Source organism: Amblyomma maculatum, chromosome 4 (genome assembly GCF_055883805.1).
Source record: "Amblyomma maculatum isolate TAMU_Amacu chromosome 4, ASM5588380v1, whole genome shotgun sequence".
Lineage (NCBI taxonomy): Eukaryota > Metazoa > Arthropoda > Arachnida > Ixodida > Ixodidae > Amblyomma > Amblyomma maculatum.
The window spans coordinates 203,768,072-203,793,400 of NC_139347.1; the positions used below are offsets into that span (position 1 = coordinate 203,768,072).

The window sequence follows — 25,329 nt, forward strand, 5'->3', positions numbered from 1 at the left end:
TAAAGCATCCCGCATCTAGTGATTTTGTTTTCAAAATGTTTTCTTAAAACATTTTCTTCATGCGAGGAAAGTTTAAAAGGCTGTTCAAGAGAGGCACTTAAAGGTAACAAAAACCAAACCCTGCAAAGCATTCAAATTATCCTAAATATCAATGTAAATTTGACAGTCGTAACTATTGTCTGTAGCATGGTAATTGTAATTGCCTTATTAGTAACCTCGGAAAACAAAACAAAACACTCGCAATATAAAGGTATATCAGGTGTTCCTAAATATCATATAATTTATTGAAAATAAAAAGTGCAGCATAATATATTCTAATATAATATTTTTAAAAGTAAAATAATTCGCATGAAAAAAACAAAAAGGGGTGGCGGATACACTTATACCCCTGCCACACAAGAAATTTATTTTCATTTCCATCGAATGACATTCGTTCAAAATGACAATTGTTTACTACCACAAGGTAAATATAACGACATTCGATGAAAACGACATCAGGTATTGAATGAGTTTGTGGAACTCATTTAAATGCGATCAACGAAGAAATGTGTTATGTCGACACCAGAGACTCGGGAGAATACACATCCGAAATAAACTACAAACTGCCACAAGCGTAATAATACTACTCTACACATAATTTTGTAGAAGGTCCCGAAGTATATGAAAAATATCTATAAGCATCGTAAAAAGAACTATCAACGTCGCTACCAGCCAACACGTATCCATGAGCGGCCTTCGGTGTCGACATGGCGGGTACCTTTCGTCACCCCCTTAAGAGCAGGCTAAAATCGGTTGATCGTAAATAATACGCACTTGCATAAAATAATCACCGCAAATAATCTGTACTGAGGATTGGTATGTGTAACGAATTTCTGCATGAGCGATAACTGCTACATATTAGAATATTTCGGGTGCACAGCCCCCGTACCAGTCGCCGCCGGCGTGGCGCAGCGCATCCGATATCGTGTCCTAGGTCCGCAGTTAATGTGTCACCTAAATTACACTTTCCGTTGACTGTGAGTCAATTGAGTTGATGGTAATCCTGTTCCACGAATAGGCGCTTTACTGCTTCAAAACGCCGTCAGCTGCTGCTTCGATGCGAAGTCGTTTAGGCCTAGCGATGACTAAGGCGTAGCGAACGGTCCGAGTGCCGTCGTCCGCCGCTCTCTCGAACAGCGCCGTTGCTATAATCTCGTGGCATCCGGTGTAGCAAGCGTTGCGAATTCGCGAAATTGATGACATAAAACGTGACGCGAAGGTCAAACGCCCTGTTTTACAGAATTGCCGACACTGACTCTTCTGAAAGTTGGGAGAGTTCTGGGCGACTTCTGCATGATTGTTGCCGTAATCAACTTGGCACCACTGTGACTTCCATGGCTGGGGCTCATCGCGTTGGCTAATTTTTAACAACGGGGAGAAGAAACGGCCAATTATAGCGAAATTTTTCAACGAGAAAGAGATTGAAGCCACCTTAAGCAAAGGCCGCAGGATAAAAGACACAAATCTTAGTATCGGGCATGAATATTTGCAAGCTGTTTGTGATAAACGCCGCCAGGTCCTTCAGTTCCCTAAATCGATTAAGAAATAAGGTGACATATAAATAATGATACTTATATATTCGATGTCGCGGCCAGCCCAGCTGTACATGGTATTCATTCCACTACTTATTAACCGGTTTCCATAAATAGCTCATCTTCTCCTGTAGCATCATCATTTTTTGCATTATAAGGGGCTTAGTTTTGGTATAAAAATTAAATTTCTGTTCAAAAACGCCGGAGTGTTCTTCCCAAAGCTTGCCCTTTCTTCACTTGTCGACTCAACGTGCACTTCGCTTTTGATACCAACTGAAACTCTATCCCGAATGAAAATATACTTCTCAGTTAATGCGAACGTTTTTCGTTTTGACCGTGAAACATAAAAGAGGGTGGTGTCCTTTTCGCTACAAAGAAACAAACGTGCGTTCTTCCCGTCGATATTACTACTTTTCTTGAATGTGTTTGGTGTAAACTCGGTGTTCCTATTGGTGCTTTCTACAGGCCGCCCGATATATGTGGAGATTTTCTGGTTCATTTTATAGAATACTGGGTTGTGTGTTTTTCGAACTCCATTTTCCTTATTTTCGGTGACTTCAATTTTACATTGACTCCATGTTTTAACTCCGGTGACCGGGAAGCGCACTACTGCAAGTATTCGCTGTGATGCAACAAGATAGCTAGGCGGGCGAGTTGGTGATACTGTTTGAAAAAAATAACAGCGCGAACAAAGGGAACGAAGTGTAGAAAAGCTGTTTTTTCTACCCTTAATCCCCGTTGTTTGCGCTGCCATTTTTGTTTTAGAAAACTAAAGCCATCTGTGTTGATGCGCATGCACCGCAGTGTAATGATGCACTGGAATCGCTGGAATATGCGAGGTCTGCGTGGTCGTAACTTCTTCCTTCATTCCTGCTTAGATGTTTCACTTGTTGAACTCTACTGACCCTACATGGAGCACTGCCTCCACTGAAAACATCCTCGACCTCGTGGTAACAAATAATCCAGAATTTTGTGCTGACATATTACTTTAAAATGATCTAGCCGATCTCGACGTTACCACAGGGTGCATCAATAAGCCACTCAGTGAACACTACCACGGAACGAATTCAGTGAAAAAAAAATCGAGGTAATTTTGGTGAGATTAACTCCGAATTAGACATTCTTTTAAGATTTCCTGGGTCATTATTCATCCCACTTAATGGAGCAGAACTGGCTCTCTCTTAAAAACTCCAACTTCGTTGATAGGTATGTGCCTGTCATCACTATCAAATATCTTAAAAATGTTTATTGATTTACACGTCGTCTTCGTCGTCTTAACAATAAGAACGTTCTTACCGCCAAGCAGCCACGACAGACCTCCTGTCATCCTGGAACGAGCATAATCGTTGCGATAAATAATATCAGTCACGGTTTAAATCTTCTCGCCTTCATTTCTTCAGTCAGGACGTTTCTATCAGGAATAATTCACACCGATTTTGGCGCGTCATCAATCCTAGTTCTCACACTGAAATAGCACTAATTGATACTGATGAAAAATTAGTCACGGAAATATTGTGCGCAGCTTCTCAGTGACGCATTCTCATCACTCAGTTATGAATACATTACTTCCTCTCCCATTTACAGTCACTTTCCACTGCCCATAAGCCAGAAATTCACATTAGTGAACCTGGCGTCCGTGTCCTGTCCCTAAAACTACAACTAGCGCTCACCACCTAGGTATTAATAACAGGATACCTAAAAACACGTCTATTATCATCTAGCACAGTTTCTAATGAATTATAGGCAGCGAAAGTAATCCATATTTTCAAATCTGGCGATCGCACTACATACCTTTTGTCCTATCTAATTGGCCATCAACATCTACTAACTCCTTGAGCACGTCATACATACCCAAGTCATTAATTACCTTGAGAAGCAAGATATCATTTCAAATACTAGCACTTTTCCGCATGGGCTATTCATCTGACACATTCTCCGCAGTAGATGCAGTATTACAGATTGATGCTTCTTCCTCGACTTTTCTAAAGCTTTTGATCGCGTTCCTCATCACAGGCTTCTAATGAAGTTAAAATGATTAGATATTCACCTGCCTGGATAAACGAGTTTCTCTACAGAAGAGAACAATTCACATGTGCCAAGGACATTAGGCCTACTGTCCTTGTAGCACCTGGAGTCCCCCAGGACAGCGTACTTGGTCTCCTGCTCTTCTGAATAGTGATTAACGATCTTCCCAAGTCTGTCTCCTCTAGGGATTAGGTACTTGGCAGATGACTGTGTTATACATTGTAATGTTACTAATGGCGTTGACCGACTTTCCCTGCAAAGTAATCTTGATGCAGCCATTGCTTGGTGTTCCTCCTGGCTAATGTCTCTAAACATATCTTAAACACAACTAATGTCGTTTGCCAAGCGTTCCATGCGAATTCCTACAGCCTAATTCCTTAATAATGCTAGCGTAGAACTTATCACAGCTTACAAGTATCATGTAGCTCATTTTAAATGTGACTTGGCATGGCATTACCTTACAACCAACTTCTTAGAATCAGCTAACCACGTACTCGGTCTTTTTAAACGTAACCTCAAGCACCCACCCTAACTGTTAAAGATACTTGCTTATATTGCACATATCTGTCCCAAAGGTGAAACGCGTCTGCCGCATGTTTCCTGAAGAAGCATGCCTCATAAAGAACATTGCATCCCTGCAAAACCGCTCTTCACCTTTTCCGATTATCCACGCTTTAGGACTGTCCAACAACGTGCCGGGTCGACGTCATTTTTCTAGCCTAAAACATCATCATTCCACACTCCACGACGACTTTGTTTTGCAGCTCCTTTCACTTTTACCACGCCACACTCCAAATAATAAAACACAACGCACGACTTGCCACTCATTCATGTCGCACACAATAATAGACTGGAATAACCTGCCATCCCACATTGCTACTGAAGGAAACTTATCATTTCAACGTCTTTTAGAACGAAACGCTGTATAATAGCTTAATAATATAACTATTGCAAAGGTTTGTGATTTTTCGCTATATTTAGGTATCAAGCGTGTCGTGTGCATTTCAGTTATCAAATTTCATTGCTGGATTTCTGTTGTATGTGCTCGCATACATACAAGTGTTAGCCATCCCTCCCCTACGTAATGCCTTTGCAAGAGGGCCTTACGGGTACCGGATATGAATAAATAAACAAGTAACAGAAACCAAACCTCGCCAAGCATTCAAATGATTCCAGTTATCGCTGTAACTTTGACAGTCGTAACTAGTATCTGTTTCATGCTAATAGTAATTCACTTAATAGTAACCTAGGAATGAGCAACCTATGAAATTAAATAAGACTAGCGTTGCTCTGTGCCTGAAGTGAGTTATAAATGAAATTGTGCTATTTCAAGTGGGCGTATTTGTGTTGAACACTCATAATACAAAAGGTATACCATTTGTTGCTACTGCCTATTTTAGTGCTTTCGTTGACACTTGGTTTAGTCTGCATGGCCAACTCGTGTGCTTTTCTCGTCCGGGTGCCGACGCGCGCATCTTTTATAACCTTGCGCAGACAAATACTGCCCACACAGCCGATTACTTCGTAATGGATAGTCGTAATCAACATGTCGATTGCGAGGCATAAGAGACAAGAATATGAATTTAAAGCCTGCTTTCGTTCACAGCGCAGTCACGTTCGCAACATAGTAAAAGCGCATCAGCAGTTGTGTATTAATCACGTTGCGAATGGCATTAGTTTTGTCATATAGCAGCGCGTAGAAAAGATGACGTTACATAAAACAAATGTCATTTGATGGGATTGACATAAACTTTCGCGCGGCAGGGGTATCACAGGCTCTGCCATTAAGGGTATGACGCGATGGCAAGCCCTTATCGACGACGCATAATCAGTTTTAGGTTCTTTATTATTATATTTTTCGCTTTTGGCCACCCGGACGGGGATGTCCCCGGTAAGCTCGGACGCGGCCCCTTATTGAACCTTGATGCCTCTCAACGTGCATACTGGAGAAATCCACACAAAACAAATTCGACAATTAAGACGAACAGGCTTTAAGGCGAGCACTACACTGCTCGCTTTGCAGCTCGTACGTCTTATTGGTCGAATTTGTTTTTTATTACCAGTCTTGTAATGGTCCACCTGCACACGTTGACGGTTTCAGCTGACACCAGCCACTGTTGTGGTAGCCAGGTTCAACTCTCACTTGCCTTAAGGTGTCTACTGTGCACATTTTCGTCAACAAAGCCCCGTACTTCCTCAAATAATGCGAACAAGATAGCGAACAAGCTCTAATGGACATCATGAGTCCGCTCCACGAAAATTCCATTAAAACCTTTGTTGGCATTCTAGGAACTCCACTACAGGCTTCTGCTTAAAGCTGTCGTCACAATACAGTGGCTTCACTTTCTTGAGGATGCCGATTGGAAGGCTTCATCTGTTTATGCAGTGTCATCCACCTATTTTCACTCATATGAACGCATACCTACTTTCAGAACCAAGCGGACAAAGGTAGCGTCTAAAACAGGTTTCACCGGTTTCTGCAGCGAAGGAGGTTGAAGTAATACAATACGTTTTTCTTTTATCTGAACACCAGAAGATCGATATTTTACCCCGACAGCATAAAGGCTCTGCTCGCCGAAAATCCGGTGTCAGTGGCTGGCGGCTGCCGTCGGCGGCCATCCGCCGGCGTTGTGAACGAGAAAGCACGAGAATGCGGTAGCTGGCAGCTGACATGGTCGAGCAGTTAACTGGGCGTAGATTTGCCTAACATCACGTCTGGCAGCAACGCCCCTCTACTTTCATATGCAAGGGTGATATCACAATCAGCCTGCCAGTATGCTTGCATTCCGATTACCCCTACGCCCCGCAGGACACGTTCATACGGCTTGGTTAGAGCAGGGCTTTATATATAGACTGGTACACCACGCTATCGCATCATATCCTTAAAGGTGGCCCTTAAGTATCTTCCATAATTTTATTTTCCTGCAGCTTATTACTGAAGGCCATTAGATCGCTAAGGAACCAAAAAGAAAATAAAATAATCGTCACCACTTACCTAAACGCGATACTGTTTCAATACAATTTCGGTTGGGGTTAGTTGGTGCATTATTCCTAAGGTAAATTGAAGCACAAACGAGAGACGATCCATAAAGAAGAGGCAAACACAAGACGCCTGCAAAGGACATAGAGAACAAAAGAGGTCGATTTTTATCTATTTCTTACGACTAAGACGCACAAGCCGAACATTCCCTTTAGAACCATTGTAAGTAAGACTGGATGCTGACAGCACAATGGAAGCCAATTCCTGCAGAAGAGGTTGAAACTGTTACAGGTAAGCGACCCGTTCAGACCCAAGAACTCGGAAGAAGTAGTACAGTTTTTGAAATGCAATGAGCATATCGCTTATGTTTTTTCTATTGACATTGAAGATTTATTCTATTCAGTGCAGCAGGATGCACTTTTGAATTCTGTAAATTCATGCATTGAAGAAAACGGAGTGATTGTTTTCCAGAATGATGCCGGTCTTTCTGTGCGGAATTTTTTAAGTCTTTAATAGCATTACCTAAAGGTCACTTTTATCGTTTTTAAAGGCCAGCCGTATTTACAGCGGAATGACATTTTTTTTATTTGGTTACTAATTGTATTGAGCCTTGTGTCGCTCCAGTTCTGTGTGATATATTTTTAGCCATTGTTGACCGTTATTTAGACCTTGGTTTTAACGTCCGTCTTGTTAGAAAAGTTTTCAGGTACGTTGATGACTTTTTAGTGCTTTTAAACTCTGACTCGTCCTACCAGAATACCATTAATGAAGTTTTAAATGATTTCAAGCAACATGGACAAGGCCTTGTTTTTACACACGCGCTTCTCCACAAGGGTGTTTTGCAGCATTTGGACTTTAGCCTCGAGCTCCAAGAAAGTCATGCATGCTGGGAATACAAGCCTCCCCCCCCCCCCCCCCCTCTCGCTCTCCATTTTTGTTGTCCGCTCACCTAATAATTGTTTGCTGAAATGTATTTTCCTCCGTGCATGTAGATTTTTTGTTTGTTTCATCTTTTTTGTGTTGTGTGGGTGCTCATTACGGCTGCCTGATCAAGTTTATTCTATAGTGGTCCGTCTACTAGCCCCGCGGCGATTGGTACAAATATTCTTTATGTATTTTGTTGCATATAAATACTGATGGCATTGATTGATTGATAAAGAAGGAACTTCTATCTTTGAAGTCTGCACACTCTAAAATCGTTTAAAGAGGCATTGCGTCTTCATGCATGGATCGTCCCTCAGAAAGTCATGTGTGCATAAGATGCAATTAAGTTTTGATGATCAGGTGCGCCGGCTTTTGGCAGCAGATTTTCCTTTGGCGCTCTTGACAGCCGTTGCCGAGGCATTGATCCAGAAGCAAAAAACCAGAACTTCAAGGCAGTGGGCGGCTGGACGGAAACGTTCAGGCCAGTGGTAATGCCGTATCTTGATAAGGTGTCTCACCACCTCAAGAAAGTTGCCACCGGGCATTGTGTCCCTCTGGCCCGAACAAGCTGTCCAAGCTGTGCTCCCGCACGTGCGGTGATGGGAGGCATGGTTGCCAAATCAGGCACGAGACCAAACGCATCACATTCACTATAGGAGTGGTCTATGCCATCCCTCTTACATGTGGAAAGACCTACATCGGGCAGACAGGCCGCTGCATTAATGAGCGACTCAGGGAACATGCGCCAAATGTAAAAAAAACAAAGATGACGAAGGTTTGCATCTCGTGTCACACTTTCTTGATTGCAGGTGAGCACCGCGATTTTCTGATACGTCGATTCTGGGAAGAAGCAGAAATGATCGCGCTAGGTTGGAACTGGAAGCCTTTCACATAAAGAAAAAAGCAAAAGACTGCATTAGCGATACTTCACTTTACACAGCCGAATATGGTCAAATGGTGGCGGCAATATAAGTTCATGTGCTCGTAGCGCTGTTGATTTGCACTGAATGACTTGGCGTTGTGCATTGAGTGAAATATCATTTTTTGTTTATTTTGCTCTGCTCGTGCTATGGTGGCTGAGGGTACATATATATGCGTTATCATGAAGAATAAAACAGTTGTTAGTTAGCGCCTGTTCTTGTGTTTGCCTCTTTGTGGATAGTCTTTCGTTTGCGCTCCAATTTATCTTAGGAGCGATATTGTTGGACCTTTTTTCGGTTAAAGCGCTGGTGCCGGCGTTGCAGACATTGGCGCTGTGGGCACAAATTGAGGACATACAAATGCAAAGGGGTAGCTTGCACTAACATAGTTCAGCATTGACTGGTCGGACATCGAAAGCAGCTTCGAATGGCCATATTGTCTTGTCAGGATCTGCCAATCTTGCTAATTTGGCTAGGGAATCGAAACCGTGACCATTGGGTCCCGATTCAGATACGCTATTCCTAGGCCACGTAGGCTTCATTCTATTTATTTATATTTTTATTATGGTTACGCAGGCTCGTATGTATACGGATTGTTCAAAGCGGAGCTTAGTTTCCCTTTCACATAATGTGGGATCTTCGAATGCTATAGAAGCGTTAGTATTTGCGCACGTGAGAGCGTGCTCGCGTGCGTGTGTGTGTGTGTTATTGTGTGCGTGCGTGTGTTTGTGTGTCCCGTGTGGACGTGTGTAAAGTTATCAAAACATTGAAAACATTGTTTATTCAACCTGGAACCTTGTTGAATATTATATTGGTAATGTATATTAAATCATCTAAAAACATATGTCGCACCTAAACTTTCCGCAGTGTGGACTGGCTTTTTCTTTTAGTGTAGCTATGCGTTCTTAGAGAACTTACAGTGACGGGGCGTCACCAAAATTAATAAATACTTGATGCAGCCATGGGAGAACACAAAAACGAGATTAGGCACCTCCTCACAATTTTTCATATGTTTTTCCTGAGATAAAGTTTGTTTCAAGGGACGGGGTGGTGTGTCTGCAAGTATATTTTTCTGATTAAGCATACATTTACTGCCGTCAACTGCAGTGGGAGAGAAGCCTTTGAAGGCAATGAATACGTTAGTCTCTGCTACTGCAAAATATCTATCTGCTCTGCTCCGACCACGCTACTCTACTGCAATATTCACCAACGCAGCTGCATAGCAAAGTCTATGACAGTCGGTGATCGCAAGTCATTTAAGATTAGGTTGTCTAAGGCTGTGCTTACAACTGCGCCCTAACCAAATGAAACCCCACGCTTTTGGGAACTGCTATCCCGTCTGCGAGTCAGGGCATCAAATAATTCCCCGTCCATTGGGACTAACTTTTCCTAATTAACCAGCGACCATCAGAACAACAAAGTATGACCACTGTGTGCATTCGGGAATTCCACTTGTCGGTATTATACTAGGCACTTCAATGCAAGGCCCCGCACATGACGGGGTCATCACAAACTACGATTTCTCTCTTTCTAGGAGAAAAATACCTCCAGATATTATTTGACGTTAAAGAAATGTATTGTTTTCTATCTTTTTTCTCGTCCATAAAGCGATTACTGGCGGATACATGCAGACGCACCGTCATCCAGGCAAACGCGTCGCGGTACTCGCTGATTGCTTCCTGCATGGATCCAAGGATGTCATGGAGTACGCCGATACTCCGTGCCTCGGCGAGGTGCCGTGCGGCGAGAAAGGCCCACGTGAGCGTCAGGGACTTGTACGTGAAACCGAGGCAGTAGAGAGCCTTTGCCGGTTCGCTCTGAGCAATCGTGCTTCGCATGGAGAGGATGTACACAACGTCAGCCTCCAGGTTCGTGGCCATGTAGAAGGCAGCCTTCCGCAATCCGTACTTCATCACCAGCTGCGTGGGTAACCAGAGAGCAAGATATACCATGCACAGCGTGCAATCTTCATTTTGTGGGCAGTATAAGATAATCCGCACAAACGATGAAATGCGATAAGTATGGTGCATGAAAACAAGGCAGAAAGCTGGGCTAGTTGATGTCTCGTCATTAATAACAAGACTAGAGCATATACCACAGTCTCTTATGTCTGTGTCTGTGTTATATGCGCTAGTTTTATTTAATGAGTACATGGAAAGTATGTAAGTGGCAAAGTAGACTGCAAGTGCTAATGCATAAACTAACCTGTGGGTAAAACCCAAGATAAAAGTCGCTGCAGGCAGTCGAGGGCGTCATGGATCCTTGGAACAGGGTTCACGTCCTTCTTTGTTATGTTGTTTAGGTGTTGATAATCTACGCAAAACCTCCAGCTGTTGTCTTTATTTTTGACGATTACTACAGAAGACGCCCAGGGGCGGCTCGACAGCTCAATAATGTTGCTGGCCAACATTTTCGCCACTTCTTCCTGAATGATCGGGCGTTCGGTAAGAGCAACTCTGCAAGGCCATCTGTGAATAGGGTAGGTATCTCCAGTATCGATGCGATGTGTGACGACGGACGTTTAGCCCAGGGATCCGTGACCGAAATAAAAAGTGTCGCTGTATGACCGCAAGGCCGGCAAGGGCGCTGGCATATTCGGGACGCAGGTCAGAGGCAACCATGGCTGAGATGTGGTCCTCCGGACTATGTGACGGGAGGTTGTGCAGGTACCTCGGCGTGAAGGTCGAACAGCACTGCAGAAATAGTAAAGGGGACAAAGGGGACAGCTCGACAAGGAAAATGCCCTCTGGGAAAACTTGCGAAGACATGCTGAAGCTGAGTACGGGAATGTAGGTGAGGTTATTCTCTACGTGTACAATGTTATGAGGTAGGACGATGTTGCGCTGTAGAATGACGTCGGTGATGGGGCTGACAACGCAGTCGCCGTCAGGAAGGGAGGGAAAAGGTGACATGGGCACATATACTGCCGCCTCGGAAGGTAGGCGAGTAAATGTACTGGAGCGGAGGCGAGGCTAGGAATGGTCAGTACTGGGGCTGTGAACACAATTGTGTTGTGAACACAAGGCTAGCCGCAGATGGCCGTTGGAACAGCCAATGAGAGAGGAATGGGCTGTTGAAAAGTCTAGGCCTAAATCACGTCTTGAGGACAAGCAGTAAGGACGGCGAAGAGCACAAGGACGTGGCGGCCGGCAATTCTGACACGCTCAGTGCACATTTCGATGATAGCAGCAGTGTCTTCATCAGGAGCACAAACTTTAGAGGTGTTAGCTGGAGTAAGATTTTTTTTGAGGCGCTTGCGGAACGACGAACTATGGACTGAAATACGGGCTCCAGTGTCAATAAGGGCAGAAACGGAGACTCCGTCCATAAGAATGTCTATGAGGTTCCGTCTGGATGTGGGGGTCAGGTCCGAGTTGACACTCCGGGTCGGTAATGCAGCGTCACTGCCGGGCGCTGCACTCGCTAGTTTCCCGAGTAGGTGCCGGCTTATAATTGGGGGGGGGGGGGGGGGGTGCTACAACGAGGCACCGTTTAACGTGATCGACGAGCCAGTGGGGATGAAGATCAGCTGGAACAATGGGCAGTTGGGACGGTTCCGTTACGAGGCTGATCTGTTTGAGGAAGTTAATATCCAGGTTCATCAAAGGCGGGGCGGGGCTCCTCTGGTTGAGCAGGGAAGCGTCGAGGTATATTGTAGTATCGACGGCCGGCGTTGTAGTAAGAGCGAGGGGCGAAGAAGGTACTGCTACGGCAATAACGAGATGTGCGGCCGGCGCGACAGCAAATGAAGCAAATTGGCCTGCCCACTGAGGTGCGCCACTCTGTAGGATTTCGGCTAGGGTAGCGACGTGGGGAAGCCTGGCTGGCGGTAGCAGCAGCCACTACAGGAACAGGGTGCGTTGGTGACGGTGTCGGCACAGGGCTGGAGAAAATGCCGACGTTGGCAAGTTCCTCGCGAACAACGGCGTGTATCATGGCCATGGTGTCGGGCGGCGGAGACGTGAGTGGTGTAGGAGCCAATGCCTCGAGTTCTCTGCGGATGATCTGAGTGATGTTAGCTGGATAAGAAGGCTGTTGCAAAGGCGGCAGGTCAGCGCAGGATGATTTAGCTGCCGTGTTCAGAAGGCGGTCAAAGCGATGTACGAGACGGCGTTGTTTAGCCTGCTCGAATTTTCGACAGACTTGAAGCACAGAGCCGACGGTAGCGCAATCCGTAAAGAAGAGGATGTTGAACGCATCATCCGCTATGCTCTTGTGAATATGCTCTATCTCGTCACTTTCTGGCTTAGAGCTGTTCACTTTGCGACACAACGAAAGGACGCCTTGAATATAGGCAAGGTAGGACTCCGTGGGGGATTGGGTGCGAGTGGAAAGTTCTGTTTTTGCTGCGAGAACCCGCCAGATTGGCTTTCAGAACAAGCCCTGAAGCTTTTGTTTACATATTTCTCAGGTCACTAACTCTTGCTCGTAATTTTGGAACCACGTCCGAGCTGTTCCCGCCAAATAGAAGATAATGTTCGCTAGCATAATGGCCGCGTCCCAGTTGTTGTTTCTGCTGCAACGCTCGTACTCATCTAGCCAGTCGTCGCGGATCCTCGTGAGTACCTCTGGCAGAGACGATGTTGCTGCGATGGTAGGGGCTGCCTCGGAGGTCATAGTGGTTATTGCTGGCGTCGTTGTGAGCCCCGGTAGGTGGCGGCCACTGCGTAAATCCAGCTTTTTCTGTGATATTTTGCTCTGACATTCTATTCTGTGCGCACAGGGACCTTTAGTCACCTCCACCAAGATGATACGTGGCAAGGTAAGGCCAAGAGATTAGTCCAAGATGACACCGCACAAAGCACGCAGAAACACAGCAGCGTCAACCGGGCACCAACCGACACTGCTCGAACGTCGTCTTCAATAAAACTGGCTAGATTCTTCTTCTTCCGTGCTTGTGCAGATATCAGTGCATGCACCGCCTAATGTAACAATATGTACACACTAAATACGAAATACACCAAATGGCAGCACTAAAGAAGTTTCTGTCATGGGAACAAACTCCGAATAAAACGGAACACAGAACCTTGCAAGCCCCAGAGCCACTCCGTCTGGCCTTCCGTGGAGCTCCGGCGGAGGTTTGACGGCGCTCTGGCAGCCATTTAGCAACAATCTCGCCTGATCGCCGAACTGGGTGCACACATTGCTAGAACGTTTTGTTTTCAACTGATTGCTTTTTTTAAAGCTGCAGTTCCCGGGGAAAACGTGGTTCTTCTATGTGCTTACCCGAACTTCTTGTCTCGCCAGATGTCTCTGAAGCGTGTTTTTTGGTTTTCAAGTAAAACTTCCATGCACACGGATGGTCAGAAATTCAATTAGATTTTAACTCACCATGGCTCGAAATTGACGGTTTCCTGTGGAAAATTGCTTTTGTGAATTACACGTCACCGTTATGAATGAAATTTATCAATGTCTAGGTTTTCTGTCAAACAAAATTGCATTTTTGACCCTGCCCCTTCTTCACGCTCGTCCCTTTTCCGTGTTGAATGTGTTAGGGCGTTAGGCGTTGATAATTCGTTTTTCTGGAAAGCGTGTCCAAAGTACGGAGCTTAGCTAGCAGACAAGTGCCACCCCTTAAAGAAAAAAAAATTAGGAAGCACTTAAAAAATTTCTTACCTCAAGCTGCTGGTACATTTGCGCGTGAAGTTAAAGAACGTTCGTATTTTCTGTGCAGAATGCGTGAGAAAGTTTCGAACTTTTCGTGTCAGCGTGTGCTTTCAGAATCTTTTTTTTTTACTTCCTATATGCTCATTATTTTATTCTTCTGTTATGAGTGCTGTTTGGAATGGAAGGCAAATGTTTCTTTCTGGGCCCAAAAACTTTAAGCTGAGCCCGGATATATACTCATTCTATGAGGTTGTTTTTGTTTTACATTTCTTGTGATGGCATGCTCAAATAAAAGCACTTTTGCATGGTTTCTAATGTTACTTCCTCTCTTCCTTGTATGGTTCGTGTAATATTTTACAGCTCGGCAGCCAGCACGACAGAGAGGGATAGATGGTTAATATGGGATGTTTAGACGGCACCTATTGCCAGTGCTGTTAGGTTCAAGTGAATTTAATATTTACAAATCGTAAACTGCCGCCACGGTCTTCGTTTTGTTATCGCGGAATACTGTGACAGGCTGTGCGTGGCTGCGACATCGCGGGTATGTACGGCATCAGAATGTAGCAAAGCCATCATTCAGACGGATGTAAAGGCAGCGATCCGATGCGCGTTTCTTCTCACGTCTTCGCTATTTTCTTACCGCACTGCTTCTTTATAATGTTGATATATTTTTATCAAGTTGATATACCGCACCTTCTAGATCCTTTTGCGCTTACAGAGTCTGATAAATAGCAGAGTTCCACCTAATTTACGAACAGGGTAAGAATGCCAAAGGTTAACGCACCGGATTGCTGCCTATACCTCTTAAGGACGTCGGTGGGGTGACTGTGGCACTGTTCACATACACAAAGCCATCATGCAGAGCGTATTCCTTACTCGACAGAAACGAGCTATGACGCGTGACGGTGATGAGCGTTTTGCAACTGTGAAATTGAATCGAACTTGATAGCATCAGTAAAGGGCGCGATAAAAAGTCTTAATTAGGCACAAATGAACGAATTTGTGCAATGAGCATCTGCTCCCTTTACCAACCGTATGTGCTCCGCATATTTGGGAGTGAAAATCTACCATAGCACCTGCCGCTGCATACCTAACTGCTCGATAGTCGCGCCCTCTATTGTAGCCAGCGGGCATTTTAGAATGTGCTGACACAGCCTGGGTATAGCAAATAGCATGAGTGCGGCGCTACCCACTTCGTCTGAAGATAGCAGTAGGCACGCTTCCGTCAAAAACGGACCGCCTGTTTTGAACTTTCGTTGCCTCTGGAACTCAGTTGTCTCTAGCTAGCGACCAAACGTGTTCGAAATAGTGACCGTGCCATCGCGGTTTCTGGCTTCTTTAATGTTGTAACTATTTTCTAGTTGCTGCAATGGAGCACAATGACTGCATTCTGCCTTTCTCTTCTGCATCTGCACTGAAGCCTTCTCTTGTCACTCAGCTTAAAATGAGAGTAAACCGCCTCTATGGGGGTTTTGGCTTTGTATATTGCGAAATCAGTACTTCAGTACAAACTTGAAATAAATTGAAGCGTCGACCTTTGACCACTCTTTGAGGACGTTTACAACTGTCATTCATGATCGCAGCGGCGTTTGGGGGAAATTAGTCTGACCAAGCCCTAATATTGGGCGACTTTCCATCCAAATATGGGCTTGGCCCTCTTCCAAAATTTACGATGCCAAAATCGAGAACGGAGTCAGCCTACGGCCCAAACAGATCAGCCCCACTTCCACACCCAAAATGGTCTTAGTCATTGAGTCGCGAGACGCGCAACGTCATTGCAGAAAATATTCACGACGCAGCAGAACGACTGCTCACTTGTCGAGCTACTACAAGCCCTAGTGTGCGAGAAATAAGGTTGCGTCGGGCGCGAGTGACTGAGCTGCTAGCTGCACAACGCTACGGCTGAAAATGTTTCCGACGCAACAGAATGAAGGCGCAAGTTTCAAATGCCGAGTCGTCTTGCGGCGAAAAGAAGGTAGCTCGTAGAAGCAAGGTGAAGATAAAGGGTATCTATATTTAAAACATTTCAGTGGCGTCATGGCTCATATTTTATGTTACATGTCGAAACTATGCTCATAAAGCGCTACGGACGATCGACTTAAAGCATTCTTTGACCAAGAAGCACCAAAGTAATTATATGGACAAAAGGAAATAAGTTACCAGCAAAACGAGGCAACGCGTTAAAAAGCGTGGTAAGGTGGGCGTACCCGGCGGCACATAACCGGCGCAGCATCAACGTTTATATGGAAACTGTAAAGAAAGGGTAAGCTTACATGCTATCCGGTGTATGTATGATAAGCAGTCTGCCTTTGAGGTGAAGTGGAAGCCAACATCGCTACGCCGTCTCGCGAGTGGTCAGACCCTTACTTGCTCGGCCGCGAAACGGCTCGAGTGTCCGCTTTTTACGTATTTTTCTCTATGGGGCCCTATGGAATTGTCCGCTCTTTACGCAAGTATGTTTCTCTATGTCTTAACCCAGAAAGTCAGCAAGCAAGTTATTAAAATCCTCTCTGGGCACGCGTCGCATTCTGTACAGCCTTTCGCGTGTTAGCTTTGCTACTCATTTCGGTTACTACGTCGCATTAACTATCATTACCTGCATAAATTCGTTCGAGGAGTTGTTACTGGCGGGTAGGGGCATGGATCATAGTCTTACGTGATTTACGTGGTTGCATTTAGGAAAATATATTCAAAATAAGTGTGGTTGATAACTGACGCTGCCGAGACGACGGTGACGTCTCTCGCCTCTGCGAGCTCAACATCATGCTGTGCATTCCTCGTTGGCGTTCCACAGTTCTCGTTTTTGTTACGTTCCATATATAGACTTACTCCTACGGTACTTTATAGCACGTCTTATCAGAGTGCTCGAATAGAACTTTAAGTACAGCACACGAGTTCTAAGTGAATGTCAACATCGAACAGTATTAGAAGTGTTCACCAGTGTTTCGTAAAATAAATAATAAGTGGTTCGCAGGAAAGGAAAGGTGCAGCATCTGTCACATTTGTTCTCTGTACACCTGAATCGCGCTGGAAGGGGAGGGAGGAAGGTGGGAGTGATAGTGGGAAGAGAGAAAGGTGTGCCATAGTGGTGGACTCAGGAGTAATTTGAACCACTTGGGGATCTTTAATGAGCACTGGCATCGCACAGCACATGGACGCCACTTCGTTTAGCCACCATCGAAACGTCGACTTTCCTTTTATGGCGCTTATTCATGAGCTTACAGAGGTAATTAAAACAAATTGATAATGTGTACTATACACGAGATATACTGGTAGCGGCAAGGCTCGGTCAATGTGTGTATTCAGTTTTTATCTGAGATGTAATGCAGTGTGGCACGCATTCCTTTCAATTGTTTCTCATGCATCTTGCAGCTTGCTTTACTAGCCGCCGTTCAGCCACCACTAACACCTCCAGACTCAAAAGAATTGTGCCAGCTTCTTTAAGGGCGCATCCTGAAACTTAGCACTCCACACTTTGACGTCGCCGGAAAAGCTTTGTCGAAATAGTAAATGATATAAGCACATATGTATCGTTATCAGTTGCTGCGCTTGTTGAAGCTCAGCATGCGCTTAACGTACTGGTTGCCTTTGCAGCAGATGCAACAAAGCATTTGCCCTGGAGCTTCACTTTCATTCCAAAAGGGCTCTAGATAACAACATAAATCAGGACACTGCAGCTCTGGTTGAGGGTATGTTCCTTTGAAGATTGGTTTTCCTTGAATATCTGAACTAGTAAGAAGCAACGATCTTCGTTTTCGGCACCCGTGCATTCAAGCACTATAATGTGTGATGAGAGGTACATTAAAAAAAAAACCTGCAACACACCTTTCAATAAGATTGAAGGACTTCTGGAATACTGTGGCATGCAGGGGTGTAAGCTTTGCGATGAGTCACTGTTGCTCATGGTTAGAGGCATTGGAACGTTATGGGAAAAGGTTCTTGCTTATTTTTGGTGCGTGTGAATGCCTTTTTAAGACTATAATTGAGAAACTTGTGTCTTCAAACAATATTAGCCAAGCCCTTTATTTTCACCATCCTTGATAAAGAGAGAACATTCTTGGCATTATGCAGTGGTGCTGTATATGATGAAATGTTTTCTTTCTTCACAAGAGTTAGGCTTTATTGTTTTGCGAGGCAATGAAAGGCCGAATTATGTTACATGGGTGCTCGTGCGAACGCAGCACACAGGCAAAGTACTTGTGTCTATTCATACGTCCGACGTTTAATTGTTGTTGTTTGTGAAGGGTTGCTTTATCAAATGCATATATTTTAGTTGCATAGTATTTTGGCAGGTGAGAATCTTACTGCATTGGCAAGATGTATGTAAGCTGACTGCTATTTGTGGACACATCATTCCGCCAAGTGCAATACGCTTTCATGTAATACTCTATTTGTACAGAGTGCTGCCATTAAATGTTGTGAAGACTTCCACGCGTTCGTTTTCATGCGGGCTCTCCTTTATTTGTATCCCCTGTTTCTCTGGTAACATAGCCACGTACAATTTATTATATAAATACCTATGCACTTGAACAAAGATGTGTTAACAGTCCACGCTTTGTTATATTATTTTTTCATCTTCAAGCTTGGCCGCACTGTTGATGCAACATACTACTTTGTGTTATTATTGGATGCCACTCTATTTTAAGGCCTGATGCTCCACTTACTGCACCATGTTGCTGCTTGACCATGTCCGAAAGCTGATATTAAACTGGTGTTGCTTCTCCGATATTCGAATTCTGCATTTGTGGTTTTCGTGGCGTGCGAGCTCTACGGCGCATTTGTCACTCATCAGGCCAGTGCATGCTGAAGAATGAAGGTGGATGTAACTAACAGTGTAACGCTGCATGCTTTTACATGACTCGCACAGAAAGGCAAGGCCTAAGACGACGGAGACTGAAAGATGCTTGGACAATGCGTCTTAGAATAGAATAGGTTCAACACCAAAAGTTGCCTTAAATTGGCTGTGAAATTGTTTGTCGAACTAAATTTCCACAACACTTAAGGTATAATTGTTTTGCCGACTTGACCGAGTATCGTCGTGTCTTCGTCGTCATTGGCACTATCTTTCGTGTCGGCGAGGAAAAAAAGATTCGAAATACGCGCCAAGCATAGGTCACTCTGACGTCATACTTTTTTGCTTGTTGTTTTATTAGCGATTGTGCTTAGAACTGTTCTCAGGGTGGCGTGGTGGTGCAAAGAAACTCGTGCCTCACTCAGTTGGTCCCCACGGGGTCCATGCAAGTTTCGCTACCATGGGATCTACCTTGGACGCGCACACATCATCCACCCCGATAGCAATGCTCGGAACTGATTATCTGTCTTCATTGCCTTGCTATGTTATTTCCCATGACTAAACCACCGATTGAAAATGCGCCAGACTAAACGCTAGAAGTAACCAGAAACTGCCGGGGAGCCAGGGCCAGACAGGCTGGTAAAGCAGCCAATGCTGCACTGTAATCAGTGTCATGACACAAGCTTAGATGCAGACTATGTAAAATCAGGCGTTATCACTAGATGTCGCGTGCGCAGCCAGAAATTGCTTTAAGGTCCTTAACATGTCCGTCTACAAGACGGACATGTTAACGACCGTACAAAACAGACAAAAACATTTGGGAAAGAAGAAAGTAATTAGAGATGAATCGCAGGATTGGCAGAGCCAGTTGATCAAAGCGCAAGGAAGGCACGCACTTCGGCTGGTCTAACGCCAATCATGTACCGACCAAGACGCGCTTCTACAGATACTGTCGGAGCAATGCTTAGACCATCTCGATGTTGGTTCCCGCTCTCGAAGCTTCAACGCGCGACCACATGTTTTGCGACATTGCTAGATATAGCTTAAGCCAATGAACAGAGTTCATCTAAACTCATCAGACCATATGGTTTGCCTCGTAACCAAATAGGAGTGTAGTCCCGTCGAAAGTAATGAACGTATTAGAATGCCTGGTAAAGAGTGTGCATCTCGGAGAGGTTTAGACTTAGACATGCGTCATGAGGGTACAGGTGCACGGCTAAAAAAAAACAATTTTTGATCAGACATGCGTAGACGAAAACGTATTTAACACTACCGCAAAAGTTGCGATCACATATTCATACAGCGCTCCTGAAAGAACTGTTTTGTGATTAAGCAGGCTTTTCATGAAAAGTGCATGTACTTTATGGTCGCCCAAATATTCTCGTTTTTTTCCCTAATCTGCTTCTTCGTGGACCACTGCATAGTTTTTTTTCGATTATTCGCAGTATTGTTAAAACAGGCCGAACGCGAATGGTGCTCTTTCAGTGAGAAATAGCAGTATTACGTTGAGGTCTGCAGTGACTGAATAGTCGTACATTGTTTTATGCACTTCACCTGCATAGCTTTCTTGAAGGCGTCGAATCCGACAGTGATGATCTCGTCCGTGAGCTGAAGATCGATGATTGAGCGCTGCGAGTTCTTGAAGGCAAGCAGCCACTCTTCGGGCGACACGCCGGGCACCATGCCAGAGACGACATTCATCAGGGAATAACGCAACTCTTTCGCCGGAAAGCTGCGGAAGATGTCGCCCACCTTGGCGTCTATTTGCACTAGCAGGTCCAAGTCTCCCTTCACGTTGTTGCGTCCAAGCCACAACTTGCACGATGCAGGAGGTAAAGCTTAGAGTGAGAACCCATAGCGTCTGGGCACTTCGCAAGTGTTGGTGATAGTGTTCGTTAACATGAGAGAATAAAGCTATACATTCACGACAAATTTCGATCGTGATGAAAACAGTGGGGGAAAATATCTTGAAGCTTCGGTTATTTGATTTGGTGCGGCTTATATTCTTTTATTCCTCTAGGATTATCAACACTACTGGGCGAATTCCAGCCTAAGTAAGTGATACTGCGATGGTATAGCATGTTTCCTGTAAAGAATATTACTTTCGTCATTTTTACATGTCGAAAATACTTTGACGTTATGCCTTCGGATACACCCCGCAGGGGTGGCGCAGTAATAAAGAAAAAAAAAGCAGGGGTGGCGCAGTGGTTACGGCGCTCGACTACAGTTCCCAAGGACGCGGTATCGAATCCCGGCCTCAGCGGCCGCTTTTCGGTGCAGGCAAAAAGCAAGGCGCCCGTGTGCTGTGCGTTGTCAGTGCATGCTAAAAAATCCAGGTGGTAGAAATTTCTAGAGTCCTCTACTACAGTGTCTCTCAAAGCCTGAGTCGCTTTGGGACGTTAAACCCCACAAACAAACAAACAATGCCTTCGGATGCAACGACATGAGAAATACTCTTTTTGTGATTGCCACCTTTATTAATTAGTCGACGTTGGTGAGAAAGTTTAAAGGCTCCATAAGGCAGTCATATAATTGGAATGTCGCGCAAACGCACATCGAGATTTAGGCGCCAAGCGTTATTTTATACCCGAGGCTTAAAAAAAGCCATTGCGAAAGTGAAGGTGCAGTGACGAAGCCCTCACCTTGAAAGAGCTTTTCAACCATCTTCGATTAAAGAATGGGGTCTTTATAAGCACTCAACGTAGTGTGGTTGGGATCTCCAAATAGTTTTGAGCGGGTCTCATTATTTCGGAGAGGTTCACAACTCTAGTTTCCTTTACCGGCCACAAGCTCATCACGGAAACAGAAATATAGGAGGCACTATCCGTCTATCTCGTAGTTCATTAAAAGATATCTCAAGGCAGAAAAGCGCAAGTTAGACTAGGACGAGAAAGAAAGAAGAGGAACATACAGTGCTAACTTACAACTGATCATTTATTTTTCAGACACTTCACTAAACATACAGCAGACTCGAGAAAACAAGAAGAGCAACAAATCTCGATAAATAATCATTGGCATCGGCCAGAAATCACACATGATATGAAAACTCATCGATCTTCCGATATTAAGTGGAATTATTTTTGTATTCGGGCTATGAAAGGGGAGTTGACACAAAGCACTTAAAGGTTCACGATGTTTACGGCTTCAACGATTTATCGCGTGGTTTTGTCATCGCATCCTAGTGACGTTGATCGCACCTGCGCAGCACGTTCGTGCTGCTCAACTGAGGAGTGCATTTACAATCACGACAGGGAATGCCCAGATAGGCTCATATTCGCTGTGCCTTATTGTAGTTGTACTCAGGTCGACAGTCTATTATTACGGCATCTTCTGGTTTGAACTGCGTGTGCAGGGCCGCAAGGAAATACACGTCGCCCTCAGCACAGGAAACGAACCTGTGGCGATGGTTTATGTTGAATCCTGTTGCGATGGCTTATTTCAACTACTTATTGAAAGGTTTGCATCATACAAAGAGCAGCAGAACATATTGCTAAATGCTTAGAAATTCAAAAATACACAGTATAGCGCAGATCAGGACTACTCAGCGGAGCTTGATATGGTGCGAAAACAACTATGGGAATATGGCAAAGAAAAAGTGTCTGATAAAGACAAGGTATGCTCAACTATGACAAGCTTACCATTAACAATCGGGTCTTCGTGTGGGACGCAGATGAACAAAAGGTTGCGCCTGTCAGAAAGGCATGACACCGTAACGAAAAACGCAAATATATACGCCGTGGTCTTTTTGCTTTGATTTTTAATTGCCAAAGTGTAGTGGACAAAGCTGACGAATTGGCTGGACTTATAGAATCAGCAAATGCTGGCATTATTTTTCCACAGAGTCTTGGCTCAAGCCAAAAATTGCTGACAAAGAAGCGTTCCCGAAGAATTAGGCCATTTAACGCAGAGATAGACCACGATTAAAAGGGTGCGTTTTTCGGATTTTACATAAGGCTTTGTTATCATCCGCATAAATTTTGACCACGACGATATTCAATCTGTGTGGTGCAGAGGAGTCTTACCTGATTCGACCACACTAACTGTGCGGTCGGTTTATCGCCCACAAAGTTCAGACTTTGGGCATTGAAGTCCTTGCGCGACATAGTTTCCTAAGCATCTGTTCAGGCGTTGCTGGTTGTTGGTGATTCTAATCTTCCCGATCTGATCTCGCACGATAGCTCACGCGTGGGTGAATCTCATAGTCGTCCTAACTCTGAGATGAAAAATATAGCTGGTACGTTTTAACTGCTGCAGTACGTAGATGAACCAATTCGTGATAGCCATATCTTAGAACTCTTGTTCTATTCACCTAACCTTGTCACTTCTGTGAACGTGATTCCGGGTATAAGTGACCACCTTGCTGTCGTCGCGAATATCAATTCTGATGTGCCCCACCGGAAAGCGTGTGCAGAAAGAACCGTATTTTTTGGAAGAGGTGATTAACCCAGTATGTCATTACAGCTCGTTCTTCAATTGCCTGTATCTGAATGCTTGTCTAAAGAAGGTGATGTGCATGAGGTGTTGCTTATCCTTACAAAAAACGTTACTCGAACTGACAGATATGTTTGTGTCGAACATAAAATTTTGAAGGTTAAAGAAAACTATGGGTAACCGTACGAATTATAAAGCTTATTCAAAAGAGAAGGCTTGCGCTCCATGCATTAAAGATAACAAAATCAGTTATTCATGATTCGAGACTTTATCATATTACCAATGAATACAGACTGAGCATAAAAATGGCAAATACCAAATACTTTTCTATTTTTACGATAACATGGAAGACAGTCCCAAATTATTTTGGAAGTATAGTAGAGGGTGTAGACCTGAATCATTAGGAATCAGTGAATTAGTTCACAAAGGTCAAGTCCTGAGCCGTGATGAGAGTAGAGCAACCAGTCTCAATAACTACTTTCACTCTATTTGCATAAACACTCTTGAGCTCCGTACCAACTGCGAGCCATGTCTAAGCGATTCAACCAGTAGAAATTGATGTAGACGGTATATTCAGTGACTGCTGGAAAACGTCGATGAAAGTAAAGCTATTGGGCACGATGATATGTCTCCTCGTATATTGAAAATATGCTGAGTACCAATTTCTAGTTACCTATATTTGATTTACAGCAAATCTTTAGCAGCTGGCACTCTACCGGATGACTGGAAAATAGCACATGTCGTTTCTGTTCACAAGGGTGGTCCCAAAAATATGCCACTAATTATACCCTCATATCATTACCATCAATAGCATGTAAAATCCTTGAACATTGTTTGTATGCAGCGATAATGAGGCACATAACTGAGAGCAAATTGTTAACTGCAGGACGGCACGGATTCCACAAGGGGCTCTTGCGCTACCCAAATGGTCGAATTTATCACGACTTGGTATCAAGTGTCGATAAAAGAGGACAGCTTGACTGGATTTTTTTATTTTCCAAAAGCCTTTGACACAGTTTCACACCAATTATTCTTAAGAAGAATTAGTGTGAATTAATAAACAATAATAACTGTGTACTAAAATGGATAGAAAATTACTTGTCTCAGAGCAGCGACAGTTCGTTGTATTAAATGGAAAAAGCTCAGGGTACGTCAGTGTTACATCAGGCGTTCCGCAAGGCTCGGTTTTGGGACCACTCTTGTTCTTGGTAATTGTAAACAATATCTCTGAAGGCGTTGCATCCGCTTTGCGGTGTTGTGACTGGGGCTCCGACCGATAATTGGAGCAGATTATCCAGCAGCTGAAGACGGAGACGGGTCTAGCGGACGCCGGAGTGTAACCGCTGCCAAATGCGTTGAAGCGGTGGCGACGGCGGGGAATTGTCCCTTTGTCTACTGCTGCGGCGGCCAGCCTTCCGCGCCTCCCCCCTTCGGAACGGAGAAGGGTTGTCTTTAGGGCTTTAATCCTCCTTTGCGCCCATGGCGGCCACAGCAGGGAACCTGTCCTTGTGTTGAATGGATCAGAGGCACGTCACCGAGCAGCCTTAACCCCGCTTACTGAATTCTCGAAGCAGGCGGGTGACCGTCTTGGATTACGCGGAGGAAATGACCGCCGCCAGCGGGCGCCTTCGCGGGCTGTTTCGCCTTGGTGCATTATCTCCAACACAAGCACAAGATCATCATCGACATCGGAGAAATTTGCCCTCGCCACCGAAAGATATGAGATGATATTCGAGCACCACCCTCGGCAGTGGGCGGCACACCGAGTGATCTCTTGTGCTCCAGTGATTGGACTGCACCAATTGAAATTTGTTTCCCCAGCTAGGGCAGTGGGAACAACCTACCGTATTTAAACGGTGGAAATTGTCTCCACAGAGAGCTCCGTTTTCTTCCTCCTACCTGGAAATATTCCTTTATGTAAAAAGCTTCAGAAAACGCTTTTCTTTTCCTCTCCTCCCTGGCTGCTTCTGCTCCGTCGTCTCGACTCCCAATGGTTTCACTGCGGTGAAGCTTAGGCCCCCGAACCCCACCCACATCAGCGGTTATTTGCCGATGATTGTATCGTGTATCGTACAATTC

At 44.6% G+C, this 25,329-nt stretch overlaps 1 protein-coding gene across 1 annotated transcript in view; it reads right to left on the reverse strand.

Moving 5' to 3' along the window:
* LOC146194023 (neprilysin-1-like) overlaps positions 1-25,329 on the reverse strand; it is a 77,378-nt gene that overhangs the window by 17,963 nt on the left and 34,086 nt on the right. Inside the window, exons 6-8 of the mRNA XM_084600674.1 lie at positions 20,374-20,634; positions 12,321-12,452; positions 10,058-10,339 (exon numbers count right to left, since the gene is read on the reverse strand). Coding sequence (XP_084456800.1) covers positions 10,058-10,339; positions 12,321-12,452; positions 20,374-20,634 — 675 coding nt within the window. The remainder of the gene's footprint in view (positions 1-10,057; positions 10,340-12,320; positions 12,453-20,373; positions 20,635-25,329) is intronic.